Genomic DNA, 21934 nt, shown 5'->3' with positions numbered 1-21934 from the left:
TGGAGAGAATAAGCAACCCAGTTTAGTTTGTTCTATCAAAAGTCCACCTCGTATCCATTCTGTTGGATAATCTTTGATCTCTTCTCTGGTTGTGAACAACAATTGATACAATGAAGGATGCAGTTGAGCCTGAAATATCATGAAGCGCTGAAAACATGTGATGATCAGGACATAGATGAAATGTTTTGTTCACGTCAGGAACGACAGCATTCAGTTTTTCCAAGTGTGGCATATTTTCTGTACTGATGAAAGAAGATAAATTGCAGTGATTGAACAGAATGTAAGTATTGACTTATGTGTTCATCTCATTCCAAAATAAATTATGAACTTATTCGGGGATGCAGGACTTGTCTTACAAGGGCAGATAAAATGCATTGAGAGAGGGTTTGATGGAACTGTTCAAAATCATCAGGGGTCTAGGGAGAGTAGGTAAAGAGAAATTATTCCCATTAGTGAATAGGTTGAGAATCAGGGAGGCTTGATTAAAGGCAAGTGGCAGAGGAATTGACAATGACATAAGGAAAAACGTTTTCATCCAAGGAATAAGTAAAATCGGGAGTGCATTGTCAGAATCTGATGGGGGCAGATTCATTAGCATTTACCAAGAACTAGGGGCCATAGTCTCAAAATAAGGATGTGCAGATTTAGGACTAAGTTGAGGAGGAACATCTTCACCCAGAGGGTTGTGAATCTTGGAATTCCCTGCCCAGTGAAGCAGTTGAGACCACCTATTGAATGTTTTTAATGTAGATAGATTTTTGAACAGTAAAGGGATTAAGAATTACGTGGCGTGGGTGGGTAAATAGAGATTAGTCCATGAAAAGTTCAGCCATGATCTTATGGAATAACAGAGCAAGATCGACATGTCAGATGACCTACTCCTGCTCCTATTTCTTATGTTCTTATGTACCTGAGAATATAGACAATTGGCCAGGGTATGTCCTGTACAAAAAAAGAGTCTGACAAATCCAACCCAGCCAATTGCTGCCCTGTAAGTCTGGATTCGAAAATCAGAAAAGCAATGGAAAGGGTCATCAAAACTGCTGAAAAGCAACACTTACTTCACAATAATCTGCTCAGTGGTGCTCAGTTTAGGTTCTCATCATTTTGGTTCAAATAGGGACAAAAGAGCTGAATTCCAGAGATGAGGTGAGAGTGGCTGCCCTTGACATCAAAGCAGAATTTGACCAAGTGTAACATCTAGCAGAAGTCGAGTCAATGGGAAAGACTGGGAAAACTATCCACTGGTTAGCATTATACTTGACATAAAGGAAGGTGATTGTGTTTATTGGAGGCCAATTATTTTAGCTCGAGAACATCTCTGCAAGGTCAGACAATTTTCAGTTGCTCATTTATTATCAATCCCCATCATTAGATCAGAATAGAAGTTTGCTGATGATTAAACAGTGTTCATCACCAGTCATGACACCCGAGATACTCAAGATACTGGTTATGCAAAGTGATCCATGTCCATATGCAGAAAGATCTGACCAACATCCAGGCTTGGGCTGGTAACTGGAAGTAACATTTGTGCCATACAATTGACTGGGCACTTACCTTCTCCAATAAAAGAGAAATCTAACGTTCAATGGATTAACATTGCCGAATTCCCCACAATGAATATCCTGAGCTTACCGTTGACCAGAAATGAACTGGACTAGCCGTACAAATACGTGGCTAAAGGAATAGGTCAGAAGCTCGGAAGCCAACAGTGGGTAACTCACCTGCTGTGTCCCCAAAGCCTGTCCAACATCTAAAGCATAAGTGTGATGGAATACTCCCCAGTTGCCTGGACGGGTCAGCTCCAACAATGTTCAAGAGGCTTGACACCATCCAGGAAAAAGCAGCCTACTTTATTTCACACTACCTTCCCACATTCACTTCCTCCACCACTGGCGCTCAGTAGTGGCAGTGTATAGCATTGACAAGATGCACTTCAATAACTCACCAAGACTCCTCAGTCATTACCTTTTAAATCCATAACCTCACCATCTAGATGGACAGGAGCAGCAGATGCATGGGAACAGCACCACCTGCAAGTTCCACTCCAAGCCTCTCACCATCCTGACTTGAAAGTAAATCGTTGTTCCTTCAATGGACATGGGTCAAAATCCGAAATCCCCTTCCTAGCAGCGTTATGGGTGCCCTACATCCTAAGGACTGAAGTAGTTCAAGAAGGAAACCCACCATCATCTTCTCAAGGGTAATTAGGGTGATCAATAAATGTTAGCCCAACAAGCGTCACCCACATCTCCTAAAATTAATAAAAGTAATTCTTTATTCTTAGCCAATTCTTTGGTTAGTAGTACTATCATGAGAGGAGGGCGGCTCGGTGCTCAGTGGTTAGCACTGCTGCCTCACAGTGCTAGGGATCCAGGTTCGATTCCAGCCTGGGGCTGTGTGTGTGAATTTTGCACATTCTTCCCGTGCTAGTGTGGGTTTCCTCCGGGTGCTCCGGTTTCCTACCACAATCCGAAGATGTGCAGGTTAGGTGAATTGGCCAGGCTAAATTGCCCATAGTGTTCAAGGATGTGCAGGTTAGGTGCATTAGTCAGGTGGGGAATGTAGAGTAATAAGATGGGGGATGAGTCTGAGTGGATTACTCCTCGGAGGGTCAGTGTGGACCAGTTGAGCCAAATGACTTGTTTCCAAACTGTAGGGATTTTATGCTATGATAAATTAAGAAATATGCTGGTTTAAACATATTCAAGGCGATAATGATGAAGCAAACAAGGTAAGTAAACAGAACAGTGAGTGAAACTGTGTATTGAGTTTCTGACACATACTGATAGCCTTAAGAGGTCTCTGCCAACTAATTATTGAAGCCATTGTGTACAATAATTTGTGGTAAGCAAACAGTATTAAACAGCAGCTTCCGTTCCAAAATTGAATAACAGTGATGTGATCTGTATTCAGTGTTTGCCACTAAAGTATCCACACAGTCACACTTGCCTTTCATGTTAATTAGCCAACGTAAGGATGTGATTGATAGGCCAATAATGTACTAATTGATGACGCAGTCTGTCAATTCAAAATGTTCCATTTGCTGATTGCTCCAGTCAGTAGAGTGATAAAGTTATAGAGCTGTACAGGACGGAAACAGACCCATTAATCCAATTTGTCCATGCCAACCAAATATTCTACATTAATCTCGTCCCATTTGCCAGCATTTTACCCAGATCCCTCTAAACACTCCCTTTTCATGTAATCATCCAGATGTCTTATAAAAAATATTGAAATTGTACCAGCCTCCACCCCTTCCTCAGGCTGCTCATTCCATACACACACCATCCGCTGTGTTAAAAAATTGTCCCTTAGGACCCTTTTAAATCTTTCCCCTCTCACCTTCAGCCTATGCCCTGTAGTTTTAGACTCCTATTCCCTGTGGCCGATTCACCCTATCCATGCCCCTCATGATTTTATAAGCTTCTAGTAGGACAGCCCTCATCCTCCTATAATAAGAGACATCCAAATGTAAAGGTGAAGCCCTTAGCTTCAAATACACAATGGTCCTGGGCTTGACACCTTCACAATTTGGATCCATCTCGGCTAACTACATCTTGGATGCTTATATGAGTGTAGCTGTTATGTGCATCCAAAATGGATTCCATGTCCTCAGTATGAACCCCAACCCCTCTCCATGAAGGCCATATGAGCAGTTTAAATGGAACAAAGAAGGAACAGGACCTCAACCCGTTGAAGTGCAGCTGTGAAACTATTTCCAAGACAGAGCTTAATCAGTCTCTCCCGCCACCCACTATCATCATTACAATTGGTCGTAGCCTCCCCACCCTACCCGGAGGCTGACAATAAACCATTGAAACCAATGTTGTTGAGCCACTCGGTTGTTTAAAATGTCAGAGTGATGGCCACTTTGATTCCTCTTGAAGTCGTTCCTGAATTAGCAGTTGTTTCCTTCTGTCACTTGAAATCTGGCACAAAACCTGAAGAGTCGCTTAGTAGTAAAGGACATGAACATTGCTCGGATTGGAGCTTGGAGAGCCGATAAATCCCCATTGTTTTCTCCATGACAATAACTCAACCAATCAGAGTTCAACCACCAACTAATTAACACCCATTTCTAATTTGGCATTCCCATTTAATCCCATTTAAAACTCGGTAACCCTACATTTTTTTTATGTTTATTGTTAAATCCCTACTATCCTGAATCAATCCCAAACTGCCTTCTTGCCCTTAATGAGCTTTGCATGTAAATTAATCAATTGAAAAATAGGATTGTTTTACTAGTGGTGGTTAAAAAAAAACCTGGTGATTTGGTGATGGAAAACAGAAGTCCAGTTGTGTGTATGAACACTTCTGGATATGAAAAAAGATCCGAGTTAGGATGGAAAGTTAGGATGAGAGGTTAAGGATGACAGGTTCGGGATGACAGGGATGACAGGCTCTATTCCTGAGGAAGGGCTTATGCCCGAAACATCGATTTTCCTGCTCCTCGGTTGCTGCTGTGCTTTTCCAGCACCACTCTAATCTAGAATTAGGTTCGGGATGACAGTTTAGGGTTGACAGGCTAGGGATGATAGGTTAGGGATGAAAGGTTAGGGATGATAGGTTAGGGATGAAAGGTTAGGGATGACTGGTTAGGGACGATAGGTTCGGGACGATAGGTTAGGGTTGACAGGTTAGGGACGATAGGTTAGGGTTGACAGGTTAGGGATAATAGGTTAGGGATGACAAGTTCCCTTTCTTGAGGGACAATAAAGAAAAATCTGGAGTTTAACAAAATTCAAGAACTTTATTATTCTTTATGTTTCCTGCTAATTTTTGGAATTCTGTCTCATCGTTTGGATGGGGAGGAGGATATAATCTGGTACTGAAGTTGATGCTGAGTTGGAAGAGGTACAATTCCCACTGTGTACATAAAGCTTGTCTGTGAACCCACTGCAGGACTTAGAGCAATCCCATAAAATTAGGGCAATAGTAACATTGTGTTACTCAGTTCTATTTGCCGAGATACATTAGGAGCTTCATTGGTCTGCTCCACAACTGTTGAACTATCAGATAGGTATGAGGACATACACCTCTCCCTGCACACCTCAAACTGGGGAGGAACTGGTTGCTCTGGAGTGACATGGTCTCCCATGTGGACTGACTGACAAAAATGGATTTTCACAAATGGTAATCTAACTGTTGAACAGAGAAAGCTGCAGTGCAATGTTATGCATTCAGTTAATATCATTCAAGGATATGATGAATAAATATTCTAACCCAATTATCTCTTATTTATATGACAGTTTTAAACTCTACGACCTGTTAGACCATAAGACCATAAGACGTAGGAGCAGAAATTAGGCCATTTGGCCTATCAAGTCTGCTCCACCATTCAATCATGGCTGATAAGTTTCTCAATCCAATTCTCCCACCTTCTCCCATTGCCTTTGATCCCCTTAACAATCAAGAACCTATCTATCTCTATCTTAAATAGGCACAATGTCCTGGCCTCCACAGCCTTCTGTGGCAAGGAATTCCATAGATTCACCACTGTCTGGCGAAAGAAGTTTCTCCTCATCTTTATTCTAAAGGGTCTTCCCTTTACTCTAAGTCTGTACCTTCAGGTCCTAGTCTTTCCTGCTAATGCAAACATCTTTCCAACATCCACTCCATCCTGGTCATTCAGTCTTCTGTGAGTTTCAATTAGATCCCTCCCTTACCCTTCTTAACTGCATCGCGTATTGACCCAGAGTCCTCAAACATTCCTCATATGTTAAGCCTTTCATTACTGGGATCATACTTGTGAACCTCTCTGGACCCATGCCAGGGCCAGTACAGCCTTTCTGAGATATGGGGCCCAAAATTCCTCACAATATTGTAAATGTGGTCAGTTCCAAAGATCACACTGCAAGATTTAGAGTGATCACATTAAATTAGGGCAGTAATGGCATAGTGTTACTCAATTCTATTTACCAAGATACATGAGGATTCCAGATTGGAAATACCACCCAAAATAAAGTAAGATGGCAAATGACAGAAAAAAACTTAAATTCTCTCAGCTACATCTTAGCAGAAGCTTGGTTCAAGCGAGATGGGTCAGACTGTGCAGGAGAAGTCAGAAGAAGTGAGGTCAAACATATTCTTTTCCATAAATGACAAATGATATTACATAAATTATGCATTAAGATTTATTTGATTTACATTCAGACATACATCATGCCCTTATATGTAATTGACATATACACTACAGTAATTATGTTGCGTGTTAGCATATTGATTTAAGTGTACACTGGTTAACATAGTCCTTGACCAACACTATATTGAATGTAGATTTTTGCATTACAAATTGCAAAACAGCTACAGGATCTTATTATGCTTTCCCAGGCATGCCCCCCATTTTAATTGCTTCTGCCTGACTTTCTCTGGCTCTCCAGTTCCTTGGTCAACACCCAAGTCTTACTCCGTTTCAGTTCAAATTTTAGATCCAGCTAAATTGACTGCTGAGGCCATAATATTTGGAGGGAGTCCAGCATAGATTTACCAGATGACAGGACTTTGTTTTACAAGAAAAGATTTCGCAAGTTAGTAGCTGGAATTTCAAAGGTTACGGAGCAATTTGATCAAAGTTTTCAAGATATTGCGGGGAACAAATGTGATCGATGCAGGAAAGCCATTTCTTCTGGTCTGGACATCTGGGGCTAGAGGAAGGTCTAACAATTAAAAACTGAATTCGTTTAAGTGAGCTAAGCAAACACAACTGTGCAAAAGGAAGATAAAACAGAAGAGACAGATGCAGGAGTATTCTGTACAGTTTGACGAGCTTGTTCTGTCATTCAATAAGAAATAAAGAACAGATTATGTGATTATTTCTCTCATTGCCATGTGTGGGACTTGACTGTGTGCAAATTGGTTGCTGTGTACCCTAGAGTTTTGAATCTTGTTGGCTTTAAAATGGTTTGGGAGATCCTGAAGTCCTGAGATGCACTATGCAAAAGTAAGTTCTTGCTTTTTAGGTTAAGTTTCACAAAGTTTGCTACTGTTTGGGGTGGCACAGTGGCTAGTGCTGCTGCTTCACAGCTCTAAGGTTCTGGATTCTATTCCAGCTTTGGGTGACTTTTTACGTGGAGTTTGCACGCTCTCCTCGTGTCTGTGTGAGTTTCCTCCTACAATCTGAAGACGTGCAGGATGGGAGAATTGGCTATGCTAAATTGCACATCATGTTCAGGGATGTGTAAGGTAGGTGGGGTAAATATAGGGGAGTGGGTCTGGGTGGGTCTTCAAAGGGTTGGTGTGGGCTTGTTGGGTCGAAGGGCTTGTTTCCACACTGTAGGGATTCTAATTCAAAAATATTTCCAGATTGCAGTTTGCAACATTCGTCATATCAGGCATATAAATCAGGTGAAGGCAGAGGGAATTCTTTCAATTAGCTGGCTTGGTTAAAAACAAATTGCTGAATTGTACCAGAAACATTGGTTTAGAGAGTTCCACGTAGGATTTTCATGCATTTATGAATTAAGATGGAATAGAAAACGTTTAGCAGTATTAAAACACTTGCTGATGAGGTAATGAAATCAAGTGGCTATCTTAACCGATATTTTCGGGATTAAGAGGACATAAGAAAGAATAGAGTAAAATAAAGCTGTTAAGAAAAATCCTCCTGCAGATTGCAAAACAACCTAGTCCATCTTGGACTTTATCCAATTTCTCTCACCTCCTGAGGGAAAATGTAGCAATTTGTTTCTCCATACAATTTCTGTGAAATGTTTCCATCCTGAATTATTCAAGTGCAGTTGTCTGTTATCCACAGAATACATTTCCACAGTCCCACCAAAGTCATTGTGTTGAATCATTTCTGAATGTACTCATCTTCATGACCTTTAATCCCACACCTAACCAGATATTTATAAGTACAATCGGGCCAGAAGAACATTGTGTGCAGGAACAAACCTGGAGACCTGACAAGTATCTTTTTCCAGCTGACCCTCATTGCATGAATGATCTCCCCATCCCCTGAAATAGTAATCTCCTCTGTAATCTCCGTGCTCCTTCAATTATAGCTTCTTGCAGATCCCTCATTTCAATCATTCTGTTGTGTCTTCAGCTGCCAATACTCCTGTTCGTTCTCGGTACACTCTCAGCAATGCTCCTAGGCACGTTTCATTGTAATAAATGCAAGCGACGCTTCACTTGTGACATGGAATTTGAAGCAATAACAAATCATCTATGAGCTCACTGAATGGCAGTGTGGCCTTGAGGGACTGAAGAGTCTCCTTCTGCGATGGAAGTTCTGATAAGGTCTTCCCTCTCCCTTCCACCTCATGATTTTCAAAAATTGAAATTGCTGGAGAAACTCAGGTCTTCAGAACTCAGAGTCGGTGGACTCGGAGACGTTAACCCTGCTTTCTCTCCAAAGATACTACCAGACCTGCTCTCCAGCAATTTCTGCTTTTTTTGTTTTAGGTTTCTAGCATCTGCAGTTCTTTTTTTCCCCTTAGAATGCATTATATAACATAAAATATCATGTATCCTTTAATATTCAGAGCTCAGTCTAAGTGTCCCAGTTCTCAGCAGCTTGATAATGATATTCTGAATGCCTGCTCCATTCACCACCACCTCCCCCCACTCCATACCCAAGAGTTATATTTGATCAGGTGTCAAAACAGGCAGAGTCTCTACACTGAATCACCTCTACGCTTGGAAAATAAGAGATCATGCTTCAATTATACAACAAGCTTTATATAACAACAGCAACAGCAATGTGCATTAGTATGGCATCTTTAATGTAGCAAAACATCCTACAATGTTTCCTAGGTGTGGATTTGAACAAAACTTGACACCGTGTCACATATGAGAACAGTTAACCAAAAGCTTGCTTAATGAGCCAGTTTTTAATGAGCATCTTAGAGGTGGGGATACAGGTTTAGGGAAGCAATTATAGAATTTAAAACCCATACAATTGACAAAATTGCTGCCAACAATCTCGCAGGTAAATTCAGGGATGTGCGAGAGATTAGAATTTGAGGAGTGTAGAGTTCTAGAAAAGTTTAAGGGCTGGAAGATAAGGATAGGACTTTGAAAACGAGAATAACATTTTTTTAAAGTCAAGGCATTGTTGATCTGTGAGCCAATGTTGGCCAGTGAGCACATGGGTAAAATGGGAATTGGTCTAAGTCTGGGCATTAGAGTTCTGGATGAGTTCAAGTCTATGTCAGGTGAAAGAAGTGAGACTGGACTGGGGAGTATTATAATCAGCCAAGTTGCTCACAAATGAAATAGTAACCAAGGAAAAGGCAAAATGCATGCCATCTCACAGATTTACAGCCTAGAAACTACATCTTGTGTGAACTCTTGCTAGTGATGGTAATGATTTAACATATCAAGCCTTTCACTGCCAAATCATTCCCACATCAACAATCCATTTCAGCTCTATGCAATCTTTACTCTTCACATTTGACAAGAAGTGTCAAACTCTTGAGATATTTGTTTGTTCTTGCATCCAGTTGTTGACATTCATTTTAATCCGATGGACTGAAATGCATCATTTTTTTCTCTCCTTGTTGTCCAGATTTTCATTTTTGAGAACAACATCTTCTACCAATTGAAAGTTAGTAGCCGTGCTATACGTCTGGTAGCGACTGGGAAGGAGGGGGTCATTTTCAATGGCCTGAGTGATTGGCTCTATGAAGGTAAGAAGCTTGAGGTTGTTCCATGCTCTGTGGATATCTTACTGTTGCTGTTCCAACTGTGCTCAGTTAAAATCTTCTGAAGAATTGAATTGGTACAATATTTGTTTTGGAAGCTGCTGAACTGGGATAACATGCATTGCAACATTTCCAATCAAACCGAAAGGCTGACATCTTGTGCTTTTGTATTTGTACATTCAAGCGAAAGTCTGTGGACTTTATATTTGATGTAAACAAACCGTCTTTGTTGATCTATTTGTTATATCTCGCCTTTGCCATTCCCTCACTCTCTGAAACAACAGACAAAACACTTTCGGATCTGGATTTTATTGTCCACTTGTGAAGAGGTTGGTCTTTATAATTAATTAACCCCGCCCCCAATCAAATTCTCTCAGAAAGGTACATCTTGGTCTGCTCCATGTGTAATGGTGTAGGCCGAGAGGATCAGTCAGGATCATTTTAAGTGATGGAGCAGGGCCAAATGGCCGACTGTTGTGCTTACCATCAGCTGTGTCTCAGCAGTTTTATGTCTGAATCACAAAGTTGTCGATTCAAGTCCCCCTTCAGAGATTATAACATGCATTCTAGGTTTCCACTTCAGTACAGTGCTATGCTGTTGAAAGAATTACATTTTGAATGAAATATTAAATCAAGGCTCCTTCAGCTTTCTCATTTAGGGTCATCATGTTAAAACAGCATGGAAACGGACTCTTTGGCTCAACCCATCCAAGCTGACCAGCTATCGTAAATTAGTCCTATTTGCCAGCATTTGACCCATATCCTTCTAACCCCTTCCTATTCATTTACCGATCTAGATGCCTTTTAAATGTTGTAATTGTACCAGGCTCCATCACCTCCTCTGGCAGCTCTTTCCAAACACACACCACCCTCTGCATGAAAATGTTGCACCTTAGGTTCCTTTTAAATCTTGTCCCTCTCTCCTTAAACCTAACCCCTCTAATTTCTGGACTCTACAAGCTGGGGAAAAGGCCTTGCCTATTCATCCTGTCCATGCCCCTCATGACTTCATAAACCTCTGTAAGGTCACCCCTCAGCCTCTGATGCTCCAGGAAAAAAAGGCCCGAGTGAATCCCTTATTGTACATAACCTCCAACTCCAGCAAAGCTCAGTAAATCTTTTCTGCACCCTCTAAAATTTAACAACAACTTTCCAATAGCAAGGAGACCAGAATTGTATGCAGTATTCCAAATGTGGCTTAACCAATGTCCTGTGCAGCCATAACATGAAATCCCAGATCTCATCAGTGAGTTCTACCTGGTGATCTGGCCAATGTCTAACCTGCAAAAAAATTATCACTAGGTTGAGAGACATCCGTTGTCCAGCTGCTACGGTCCCATCAAAGTTCATACCTTTTGTGCAGCATTTCTGTTTTCAGGTTACATTTGCCATTGCTTAGCACCATCAAATGAAGGGGAATGATGGAGTCACATATTTGGCATTTAAAACAGACAGCTATGTGGCATTCAGTGCTGGTAATGTAGGGCATGGCAATGATAAAAAGCAGAAAGAGCATGTAATTCCAGCTGTCCCATTTTGAGAGTCAAAAGTCTGCCATTAACTGGGGACGGAGGCCATTGCATTAAACTGCTGACCTGCAAAAATGCAAACGGAAATCCTTCATATCAAGCAGAATGTTACAATCATACTGTGTATTCAAGCAAAAGCTGTACAACATGGAGCTTAATGCAACTTGCAAGATAACATCAAGCCTGCTTCCAACTGAAATAAACACAAATATAATTGATACAAGTATCTCATTTTCCAGAATTATCCACTTTCTATTGATTAAAAGTATCTGAATCTATTAGTGTGGTCTGACAAATAACCCTCAATTTTATTTTTATAGTATTCTTTACCTGAAGTATTTTGTCAGTTAACTCTATGTCAGAATAAATTGCATTCTTGCCTACAAAAAAACAAAAGTATTGCAAACAGAGGAGCATTTTATTCAAGATGCTAATGTTGCTCACTAGTGAACTCCCAGGTGTTATTTCTCAATAGCGACTTCAATTGCTATAGTAATAACGGCTTCTCTTATTGCAAAACATCTGATACGATTCCATCAAAGTCTAATGACAGCAGTGCGAGAGAGATCTCAGAGTGTAACAGCTACTATGTACTTATTTTGTGGTACCATTAGACGTCAGGTTAAGAATGTTCATGTATTCAAGTATCATCGATATTTTCACATTCCCCCAGTCAACATGTGCAGAGACGTTACAACACTTCTGGGACTTGAACTCAGTCTCCTGGCTTAGGGATAGGTACACTTCCACTGCACTACAAAGATCATTGATGTGTATGGGAAGGGATTATCTGTGTCATGTGTTGTATTAGACACCTCACATCTGTCATACCCCTTCATTGGTGCATGGTCCACTCCAAACAAAGGCCACTGTAAAACAACCAAGAAATATCAATCAAGGATAATAGTGGGAAGTTGTGTGTGGAGTCAGGGGAGATAGGGAAAGCACTAAATAAATATTTTTCGACAGTGTTCACTATAGAAAATGAAAATGTTGGCAAGGAAGATACAGAGGCACTTGCATCTAGACTAGAAGAGATTGAGGTTCACAAGGAAGAGGTATTAGTAATACTGCAGTGTGTGAAAATAGACAAGTCCCCTGGGCCAGATGGGATCTATCCTAGGATCCTTTGGGAAGCAAAGGAAGAGATTGCCAAGCCTTTGACATTGATCTTCAAATCATCATTGTCTACAGGAATAGTGCCTGAGGACTGGAGGATAGCAAATGTGGCTCCCTTGTTCAAAAAGGGTAGTAGAGACAACCCTGGTAATTACAGACCAGTGAGTCTCACTTCAGTTGTTGGTAAAGTGTTGGAAAAGGTTATAAGTGATAGGATTTATAACCATCTAGAAAAGAATAATCTGATCAGGGACAGTCAGCACGGTTTTGTGAAGGGTAAGTCGTGCCTAACGAATCTTATTGAGTTTTTTGACAAAGTGACCAAACAGGTAGATGAGAGTAAACCGGTTGATGTGGTGTATATGGATTTCAGCAAGGCATTCGATGAGGTTCCCCACAGTAGGCTATTATACAAAAAGCGGAGGAATGGGATTGTGGGAGACATAGCAATTTGGATCAGTAATTGGCTTGCTGAAAGAAAACAGAGGATTGTAATTGATGGAACATGGTCATCTTGGTGTCCAGTTACTAGCGGCGTACTGCAAGGGTCGATGTTAGGTCCACTGCTGTTCATCATTTTTATAAATAATCTGGATGAGGGCTTAGAAGGGTGGGTTAGTAAATTTGTGGATGACACTAAGGTCTGTGGAGTTGTGGATAGTGACGAAGGATGTAGTAGGTTGCAGGGAGACATAGATAGGATGTAGAGCTGGCCTGAGAGGTGGCAAATGGAGTTTAATGTGGAAAAGTATGAGGTGATACACTTTGGATGGAGTAATCGGAATGCAAAGTACTGGGCTAATGGTAGGATTCTTTGGAGTGCAGATGAGCAGAAAGATCTCGGTGTCCATGTACACAGATCCCTGAAAGTTGCCACCCGGATTGACAGGGTTGTTAAGAAGGCATACAGTGTTTTGGCCTTTATTAATAGAGGATTAAGTTCTGGAACCAGGAGGTTATGCTGCAGCCGTACAAAGCTCTGGTATGGCTACACTTGGAGTATTGTGTACAGTTCTGGTCACCACATTATAAAAAGGATGTGGAAGCTTCGGAAAGGGTGCAGAGGAGATTTACCAGGACATTGCCTGGTATGGAGGAATGTCTTACGAGGAAAGGCTGAAGGCCTTGAGGCTGTTCTCATCAGAGAGAAAAAGGTTGAGAGGTGACTTAATAGAGACATACAAGATAATCAGAGGGTTAGATAGGGTGGATAGGGAGAGCCTTTTTCCAAGTATGGGGATGGCAAACACGAGGGGACACAACTTTAAAGTGAGGGGAGATAGGTATAAGATTGATGTCAGAGGTAGTTTCTTTACTCAGAGAGTAGTAAGGGTATGGAATGCTTTGCCTGCAACAATAGTAGATTCGCCAAGCTTAAGTGCGTTTAAGTCGTCATTGGACAGGCAAATGGACATACATGGAATAGTGTAGGTGGGATGGGTTTCAGATTAGTATGACAGGGTGGCGCAACATCGAGGGCCGAAGGGCCTGTACTGTGCTGTAATGTTCTATGTTCTATGAACCTGGTATATTCCAAGTGCTAGCTTATTTTGTGATTCTTCCACCACCTTCCAATTATAAAACTAATTTAAAATACTTCAGGGTCTTCCTAAGAGATGTTCCAAGCTCTTATCTAATGCAAATATCTTTAATTTTGATCTTGCTAATGTTGATCTTGCCAAGCACACGCCCTTTGTGATGTAACTTGTATGCCTGTATCAAGTTTTATTTTTCACTCTGTGATCTGTATGTCCTTGCTTACTATGATCTGCCAGTACTGCTCGAAAAACAAAGCTTTTCACTGTACTTAGGTACATGTGACAATAAATCAAATCAATGAATCAATCAATAACTCAATGAAATCCATCCTTTTCTCTTCTTTTCTGAGTGGGCTGTAATTGTTCTTCGGGATTGAAGGAGCTAAGTAACTTATACTTCACTCTTGCGTGATCCTCCCTGTTTCAGGTTCTGTTTTGCCACCCATATTTTCGAACATTTTTCTTTCTCTTCTATTATGTTTGCCTCACTTTTTCTACAATTTCTCTCACACTTCCTCTTTTCCATTCTCCTCGATTTCTCATGAGTTTTCATATAAGATCGGCCCTCTCTCTCTCTCTTTTCTTTCCCCAATGTTTGAATCTCCAGGAGCAGATGACGCAGTGACAATTAATCTCTCCGGAGGCCCTATTAAGTCATTATTCTAACCATCAATGGTGATCTGCTTTCAGTCTTAGAACTTCACAGGATCCTTAGTCAGTTAGGTATAGGGGTACCAATTAGTTACACCCATTTGGAGCAAATAGTGTGTCTGCATTACAAAGTGCAACATGTGAAGGATCTTGTGGTGCAGTTGGTTGTGTCCCCACTTCTCAATCAGGAGGCCTGAGTTCAAACCCCACCTTCTCCAGTCATCTATAGTAACATCAATGAGCAGGCTAACTAAAAATATCAACAAGGAGTAACCCCTTCCTCCATACATTTGAAGTCAAGTGATATCTTTTTTATGAAAAAGTGAGGACTGCAGATGCTGGAGATCTGAGTCGAGAGTGTGGTGCTGGAAAAATACAGCAGGTGAAGCAGCATCTGAGGAGCAAGAGAGTCGATGTTTCAGGAAGGGAAATGTAGGGCATGGAAATGAGAAAAGACAAAAAGAGCTTGTAATTCAGGCTGCACCTTTCTGAGAGTCAAAAGTCTGCCATGAACTGGGTTGGAGGCCATTGCATTAAACTGCTGACCTGTGATAATGCAAACTGAAATCCTTCAGATCAAGCAGAATATTACAACCATATTGTATATTAATGCAAACACTGTATTCCTGATGAAGGACGTCTACCCAAAACATCGATTCTCCCTCTCCTCGGATGCTGCCTGACCTGCTGTGCTTTTCCAGCGCCACTCTCTCGACTCTGGGACCTATTTTCCATTCTGAGGTTTCATTTAACCCCAGCAAAAATTGTTCAAACAACTAGAAATGTTTGAAGTCTGAACCCAAAACAGTAAGCAATGAACACAGGGCAACATGTCTGTTGGCATCTGTGCAACAATCTTATGGCACACAGAGAGCATGAGTCAGTGTGTCAGGTATTTGAGAAACTATCCTTGTAATGCCAATTGCTTGCTTATTTCTCTATGGCCTATATTGTTTCCTTGCATCCAGTTACTACAACACAGTTCTTATACCACATTTCTTCATAACTTTGAACACCTCTGTTAACCTTCTCGGCTCTAGCAAGAAGAATCAGAGCTTCTCTGGTCTGTCAAAAAAGTTGAAGTCCCTACACTGTGTAAATGTCGCCTTCACCCTGTGCATAGCACCATTTTTAAATTGTGGGGACCAAAAATGAACATCGGTCTCCAACAAGGGTCTAACCATGTGATGTATAAAGCTGTAGCATAACACCCTTGCCATTGTAGTCCATGCAGAAATAATCCTCAGATCAATAGTATTGCAGGGAGTAAGCGTGGTTGACCGATAGAGCTAGAAAACCTATGAATATGAGGAGTGAAGGGTGTCCCTGGATTGACCAGCAGGACTCTGTTTCATTCTTTTGTTTTTCTTCCCATTGAGCAATTGGTTAGATTGAGAAGCCATCGGGCAGGAGAGACTGCAGTTAGAAAGCTGTGACTGGTTACAACATCTTGTTCCAACTTTACAAAACATTGGTTAGGTCCCAAATGAAATACTGTGTGCAGTTCTGGTCGCCACACTATCAGAAAGGTGTGTTTGCACTGGAGAGGATGCAGAGGAAATTCGCCAGGTGTTGCCTGGGATGGAAAGTCTCAGTTATGAAGAGAGACTGGATAGGCTGGGCTTGTTTTCCCTGGAACAGAGGAGGCTAAGGGGGGAGTAGGGTGATTTGATTGAGGTATAGACATAGTAGATCATGAGAATCTTTTACCCATGACCATGACCAGAGGACATAAATTTAAAGTGTGGAGAAAGTGGTTTAGAAGGGAACTGAGATAAAGGTTTTCACATAGAGAGGTGTAGACATATGGAACATGCTGGCCAAGAGGTTGGTAGAGGCAAATACCCTTGCAACATTTAAGAGGCATCTGGATGAGCACATAAAATGCCAGGGCACAGTAGGCTACAGACCATGTGCAGGTAAATGAGATTAGTATAGTTTGGTTTTTGTTGGTCAACATGGACGTAGTGGGCCAAAGAGCTGTATGACCCAATATATGTTACAATTTCCCACATAGGGCAGGGTGTACAAATAACTAAATGTCCTTAATTTAGTTTGCTTATATTTTGCCTTTACTTCAACCTGAGAATAAATTAGTAAAATCTCATTCTTGTTCAGGGCAGGTAAACAAACAGAACTCCTTATCCTTAGCCCCTTGGGCTGACAAATGGCAAACAGCATTCATGCCACACAAATGACAGGTAATGACCACCCCCAGTAAGAGACAGTCTACCCACCACCTCTTGACATTTAACAGTGCTACTATCACTGAATCTCCCACTGTCAGCATCCTGGGAGTTGTCATTGACCAAAAAGTCAACTGAATTCACCACATCAACATACTGACTACAGGAGTAGGTCAGAGGCTAGGAATAATGTGGCAAATAACTCACCTCTTAATCCGTGAAGGCCTGCCCATTATCTGCAAGGCACAAGTTGGGAGTGTGATGGAATACTCCCATGTGCCTGAATGAGTGCGGCTCCAACAACACTGTAGGAGCTTGGTACCATCTAGGACAAAGCAGCCCATTTGATTGGCATCACATCCACAAGCATCCACTCCTTTCACCACCACGCTCAGTGGCAGCAGTGTGTAATTACAAGATGCATTGCGAAAATTCACCATGATCCTCCGACACACCTTCCAAACCCACGACCATTTCCACCTAGAAGGACAAGGGCAGCAGATGCATGGGAACACCACCACCTGCAAGTTCTCCTCCAAGCCACTCACCATCCTGACTTGGAAAGATATCACCAGTCCTTCACTGTCAATGGATCAAAATCCTGGAATATCTCCCGAATAGCATTGTGGGTCAACCCACAGTAGATAAGTCATAGAATCCAAACAGTGCAGAAAGAAACCACTTGGCCCAATGAGTTTGCACAGCTCCTTCTAACCTCATTTATATCATTCTTGGGTCCCACACAATTCCTCTCCACATACGATCCATTGACTCCGCCAATACTTGCTATGGCCTCAGGAAAACAGCCAACATAATCCAAATACCCTTCCACCCTCGTTATACTGTTTCCCACCCTCTTCTGTCAAGCAGAAGATAAACAAGTTTGAAAACATGTACTAACAGACTTAAGAACGGCTTTTCCCCCGTTGTTATCAGATTCATGTACGGACTTCTCATATTCTAGAGCTGATCTTTCTCTGCACCTTCTCTGTAGCTGTAACACCATATACTTCATTCTGTTCTATTACCCTGATGTAAGGTATGATTTGCCTGGATTGCACAGAAAACAATACTTTGCACTGTATCTTGGTACCTATGACAATAACAAGTAAATGAAAATCAAATCACAATTCTGTATGTTTCTGGGACCTCACCAATTTTACTGTACCTTTTAGAGAAAGTGCAGTAGAGGTTCACAAGACTGATTATTGGAATTGTAGGATTTTTTTGTATGAGGAGTGATTAGATTAGATTAGATTACTTACAGTGTGGAAACAGGCCCTTCGGCCCAACAAGTTCACACCGAAACAAAGATGCAAACTTTTCAAAAAAGAAAGCCTTGATATGGTTAATTAGGTCTGGAAGCATAATTCATCTGGTGTAATTATCAGAATAAAGAGAAACATTGGCTTTAAATTGACCTGTCGGACACTCAAATTTAAAAATTGGATATTTTGGTCCACAAAGCTTCTCAAAGAAAATTTTCTGTTGAGCATTTCACCACTTTTATCTCACAGAGTGATTTTGCAAGGCTTTAACTTGTGATTGTCAGCAGAAAAAAGATTGATTGATCTATCGGATCTTTGAATTCTTGGGCAGGTTTTTCAATATCAAGCAGTGTTGAACTATTGTAGATTGCAAAGGATTAATTAGAATTAGTTAGATTTCAGAAAGAATCGGAGTTCTTGCCATGTTTATCTAAATAGCTTATTTTTGAGTGGTTTCAGCGGTTAGAAACTTGTCTCTTCAGGCAATTCCTGCTGGTTTCATTTTTAATCCATGACAATTTCAAAAGTGAAATAAAAATGAAAAGGAGAACCCGAACACAAGGGACTGTCAGCTGAGTTAGAGACATCTACTGTCATTGATGAATTCATGATAGGATCCTGAGACACTCTCCGTAAGTTGAGAATTCCTTCTATTAGATTTATATTGTTTACTTTATACAGAACAATGAATATAACTCACAGGGCTGCGGGGAATATGAGACTGTAACATATACACTGCAGGGAATATGAGTGTCTGATCAGTTACTGTAAAAAACAGATCAGGGGAAACTTTGGATGTCTGATCACAATGCATTTTATCTGTTGTCTGAATTGGCTGTCATATGTTCTCAGCCCAGTCAGCCTTAGGGACAACAGTTGTTGAGGGAGTAATGGGTTTATAAGTGTACAGGATAGCTTGCAGTCTAAAGCTATTAAACATTTAGATGTGTTTTTTTGAATCAACATTAAATTGCAGAACCAAGTGTGATCAGAAGGTCTGTTCATCAATAATGAATATACCTCATCTGTTCAGCGTTATGAATCATAGAATCTCTACCGTGTGGAACAAGGCCATTCGGCCCATTGAGTCCACACCGACACTCTGTCAGCAACCACCCAGACCCATCCCCATTCCCGTAACCCTGCATTTCCCATGGCTCATCCACTTAGCCTGCACATCTCTGGACACCTTGGGCAAATTAGCATGGCCAATACACCTACCTGTGCACCCAGAGGAAACCCATACAAACGCGAGGAGAATGTATGAAATTCACACAGTCGCCCAAGGCTGGATTGAACTCAGGTTCCTGATACTGTGAGGCAGCAGTGCCAACCGCTGAACCACTGTGCCACCCACTGCAGTTTTAGTGGCGACAGCAATGTGGGCCCAGTGTCAAAGAGATGGTGCCTAAGGTGGGGCAGCTCCTATGTTGGGGGGGGGTCCAGCACAGCTCCCATAGGCCCAGAATGAGAGGAGAATACACTCATTGGTCTCATAGTCCCAAATGATGGGAGAATACACTCACTGCTCCCACAGACTCTGAATCATGGGAGAATACACTCACTGGTCCCACAGACTCTGAATCATGGGAGAATACACTCACTGGTCCCACAGACTCTGAATCATGGGAGAATACACTCACTGGTCCCACAGACTCTGAATGGCAGGAGAATACACTCACTGCTGCTGCCAGTGTGAGGTTTGACTTGGTGCTGCTGCCCTAGTGTCGTCAAGCTGATGGCGAATCACGTACAACCCTTTGGTTCCTGATGTAGTGATAATTTACTCACATTTTCTTGCTTCCGGCCCCACTGATGTCCAGTTGAAAGACCATGGAAATTTCCAGCCTGGTTCCACAGGGAATTCATGGAACAGACTGTCCTTTTGACTGAACTCAGTGTAAAACAAAAAGCAGAGGACATTTTGAATGGAATTGTAGGTCTCTAAATATGCACTCAATAATAAGATCACCAAATAAAGGGACACAATGGAGTCATTCAGAAGCAACGAGTTTCTGAAAAGGTCGAAACGGTCAGCAAAGTGCAAATCGGAATTCTGCTTTTGTTGCACAGGGCTATGAAATGCAAAAGAGAGGGACTGATGTCGAATGTGGTGAGATGGACATGGTCACAGGTCCGAACACATCCCCATAGGAAACCTATTGGTGTCAGAGCAATGTGTTCTAGTTGCAAAGAAGGGTTCAAATAGTCAGCATTGCATCAGTTTAACACTCTGAGCTTTGAATCAAAATATTGACGATCTTCTCATGAGAGCTCCTCAAGTTGAGATTCAAACCCATCATCTGGTCTGACGTTTCAGTGCAGTATCCAAGGGAGCACTTCAGTGCTGCAAGAGTCATCCTTCAGTCAGAAAGAGGTCTGTTTTTTCCGGTGCGCGTTTGAGGGTCCGGGTGAGATTTCAAGTGAGGGCAAGGGTTTTGCTCCAGTGCCTCAGGCAATATTCATCCCTCATCTGTTCAGAAAGGAACAAACTGGTTAACCTGTCATTTATCTCACTGGTCAGGCAGCATCCAAAGAGCAGGAGAATCGATGTTTTGGGCATGAGTCCTTCTTCAGGAAGAAGGGCATATGCCCGAAACGTCGATTCTCCTGCTCTTTGGATGCTGCCTGGCCTGCTGCACTTTTCCAGCAACACATTTTCAGCTCTGATCTCCAGCATCTGGAGTCCTCACTTTCTCCTCGAAGACTTATCTCACTGGCCCAGGGTGAGATTTCAAATGAGGGCAGGCGTTTTGCTTCAGTGCCTCAGCCAATGTTTATCTCTCGTCCATTCAGAAAGGAACAAGCAGGTTAACCTGTCATTTATCTCACTGCTGGTTTTGGGACCTTGCAGTGCACAATATGGTTGCCCCTCCAGCCTGCTTCATACCACCTACAATTAAAAGATTGATTTGTGTTTTGTGCAGTGCGTGGGTACATGCCGAAATTGTGAAGCTAAATGCAGGCTCTTTCTTAATTCCCAGAAAGGTTAAGGCGATGAAGGGGCACGTAAGCAGACTTTGAATGGTTTTGAGCTGTCAAGGAAGAGTTTCCCCATTCCCCACAACAAAACTGCGATAAAGTCTGACAGAAGAAATGGGGAGGTTCGAAGAATGTCTCAGAGAGGGTTGTTTGCACCCAAAATGTATAACCACCAATACAATAGCAGTTTTGAAAAGGGAATTGTGTAATTATTTGACAAGAGAAAGCACAAACTTTAATGTGGGCAAGGGTGTGGGTGGTAATGCCTGGAGAGGGTAACGAGAGTAGACACAAGGGGCAGAATGACCTGCTTCTAAGTTTCTAAGAGCGTTTCTGCTTCCTTAAGTTGTCAGTTTTTCAACTCATAATTCTGTTGAGCTTCAAATGATTGCTCAGTCTGCTCTTTTTATAATCTCAACAGATTCCTGTTGACGGGAATATAAATAATGCATAAGTGATGGGACAAAGCCTTTGTTGAGAAAGGGCACGCGATTCCCCAAAGAGGCTAAACACTAGCAAAAGGTTTGATATAATCAGGCTGGAATGGTAAAGCTGCTGGGTAATATAATTCTCATGTACACTCATTTACCCCAGTATGTCACCGCAATGTTGTACCATCATGACTTTGATCAGTGATTGCTGAACATTGACACTTATATTTTTCAATTTTCTTGACAGTGTGTAGTTGCTTTGTGTTGGTGCCATTGTCTTCCACATTGTCGCAATGTTGCTAAATGCTAATTCAGTCTTCTTGATAGTATATGCTGTTGCTGCAATCAGAATCCAAGAGGATCAGTGCCCTGAGGGATGCCATTCAACCCATTCAGTTCATTCTTCTTAGTGTGAGCCATCACACTATAAACCCATACTCCCCTGCTCTCCAACAAGGCACAGAGAGTGGCAATTTGTCAGGGATCAGTTGAGGGTGCAAGGCAGCTGCTACAAATGCACAAGCGCTGGGAGACCTGACACCTTCTTGAATTTGGAACTCAGGCCTAGAGTTAAAATCAG

The 21934-nt window shown here is 41.7% G+C and overlaps 1 protein-coding gene across 1 annotated transcript in view; it reads left to right on the top strand.

Moving 5' to 3' along the window:
- The window catches only part of dpp6a (dipeptidyl-peptidase 6a), a 1150594-nt gene that overhangs the window by 917867 nt on the left and 210793 nt on the right, over nt 1-21934 (top strand). The window contains exon 8 of the mRNA XM_060825137.1: nt 9515-9635. Coding sequence (XP_060681120.1) covers nt 9515-9635 — 121 coding nt within the window. The remainder of the gene's footprint in view (nt 1-9514; nt 9636-21934) is intronic.

The sequence above is a fragment of the Hemiscyllium ocellatum genome, chromosome 5, assembly GCF_020745735.1.
Source record: "Hemiscyllium ocellatum isolate sHemOce1 chromosome 5, sHemOce1.pat.X.cur, whole genome shotgun sequence".
In the NCBI taxonomy this organism is placed as follows: domain Eukaryota; kingdom Metazoa; phylum Chordata; class Chondrichthyes; order Orectolobiformes; family Hemiscylliidae; genus Hemiscyllium; species Hemiscyllium ocellatum.
Note: the sequence above shows the minus strand (reverse complement) of the source record. Positions and strands in the feature narration are given on the sequence as shown.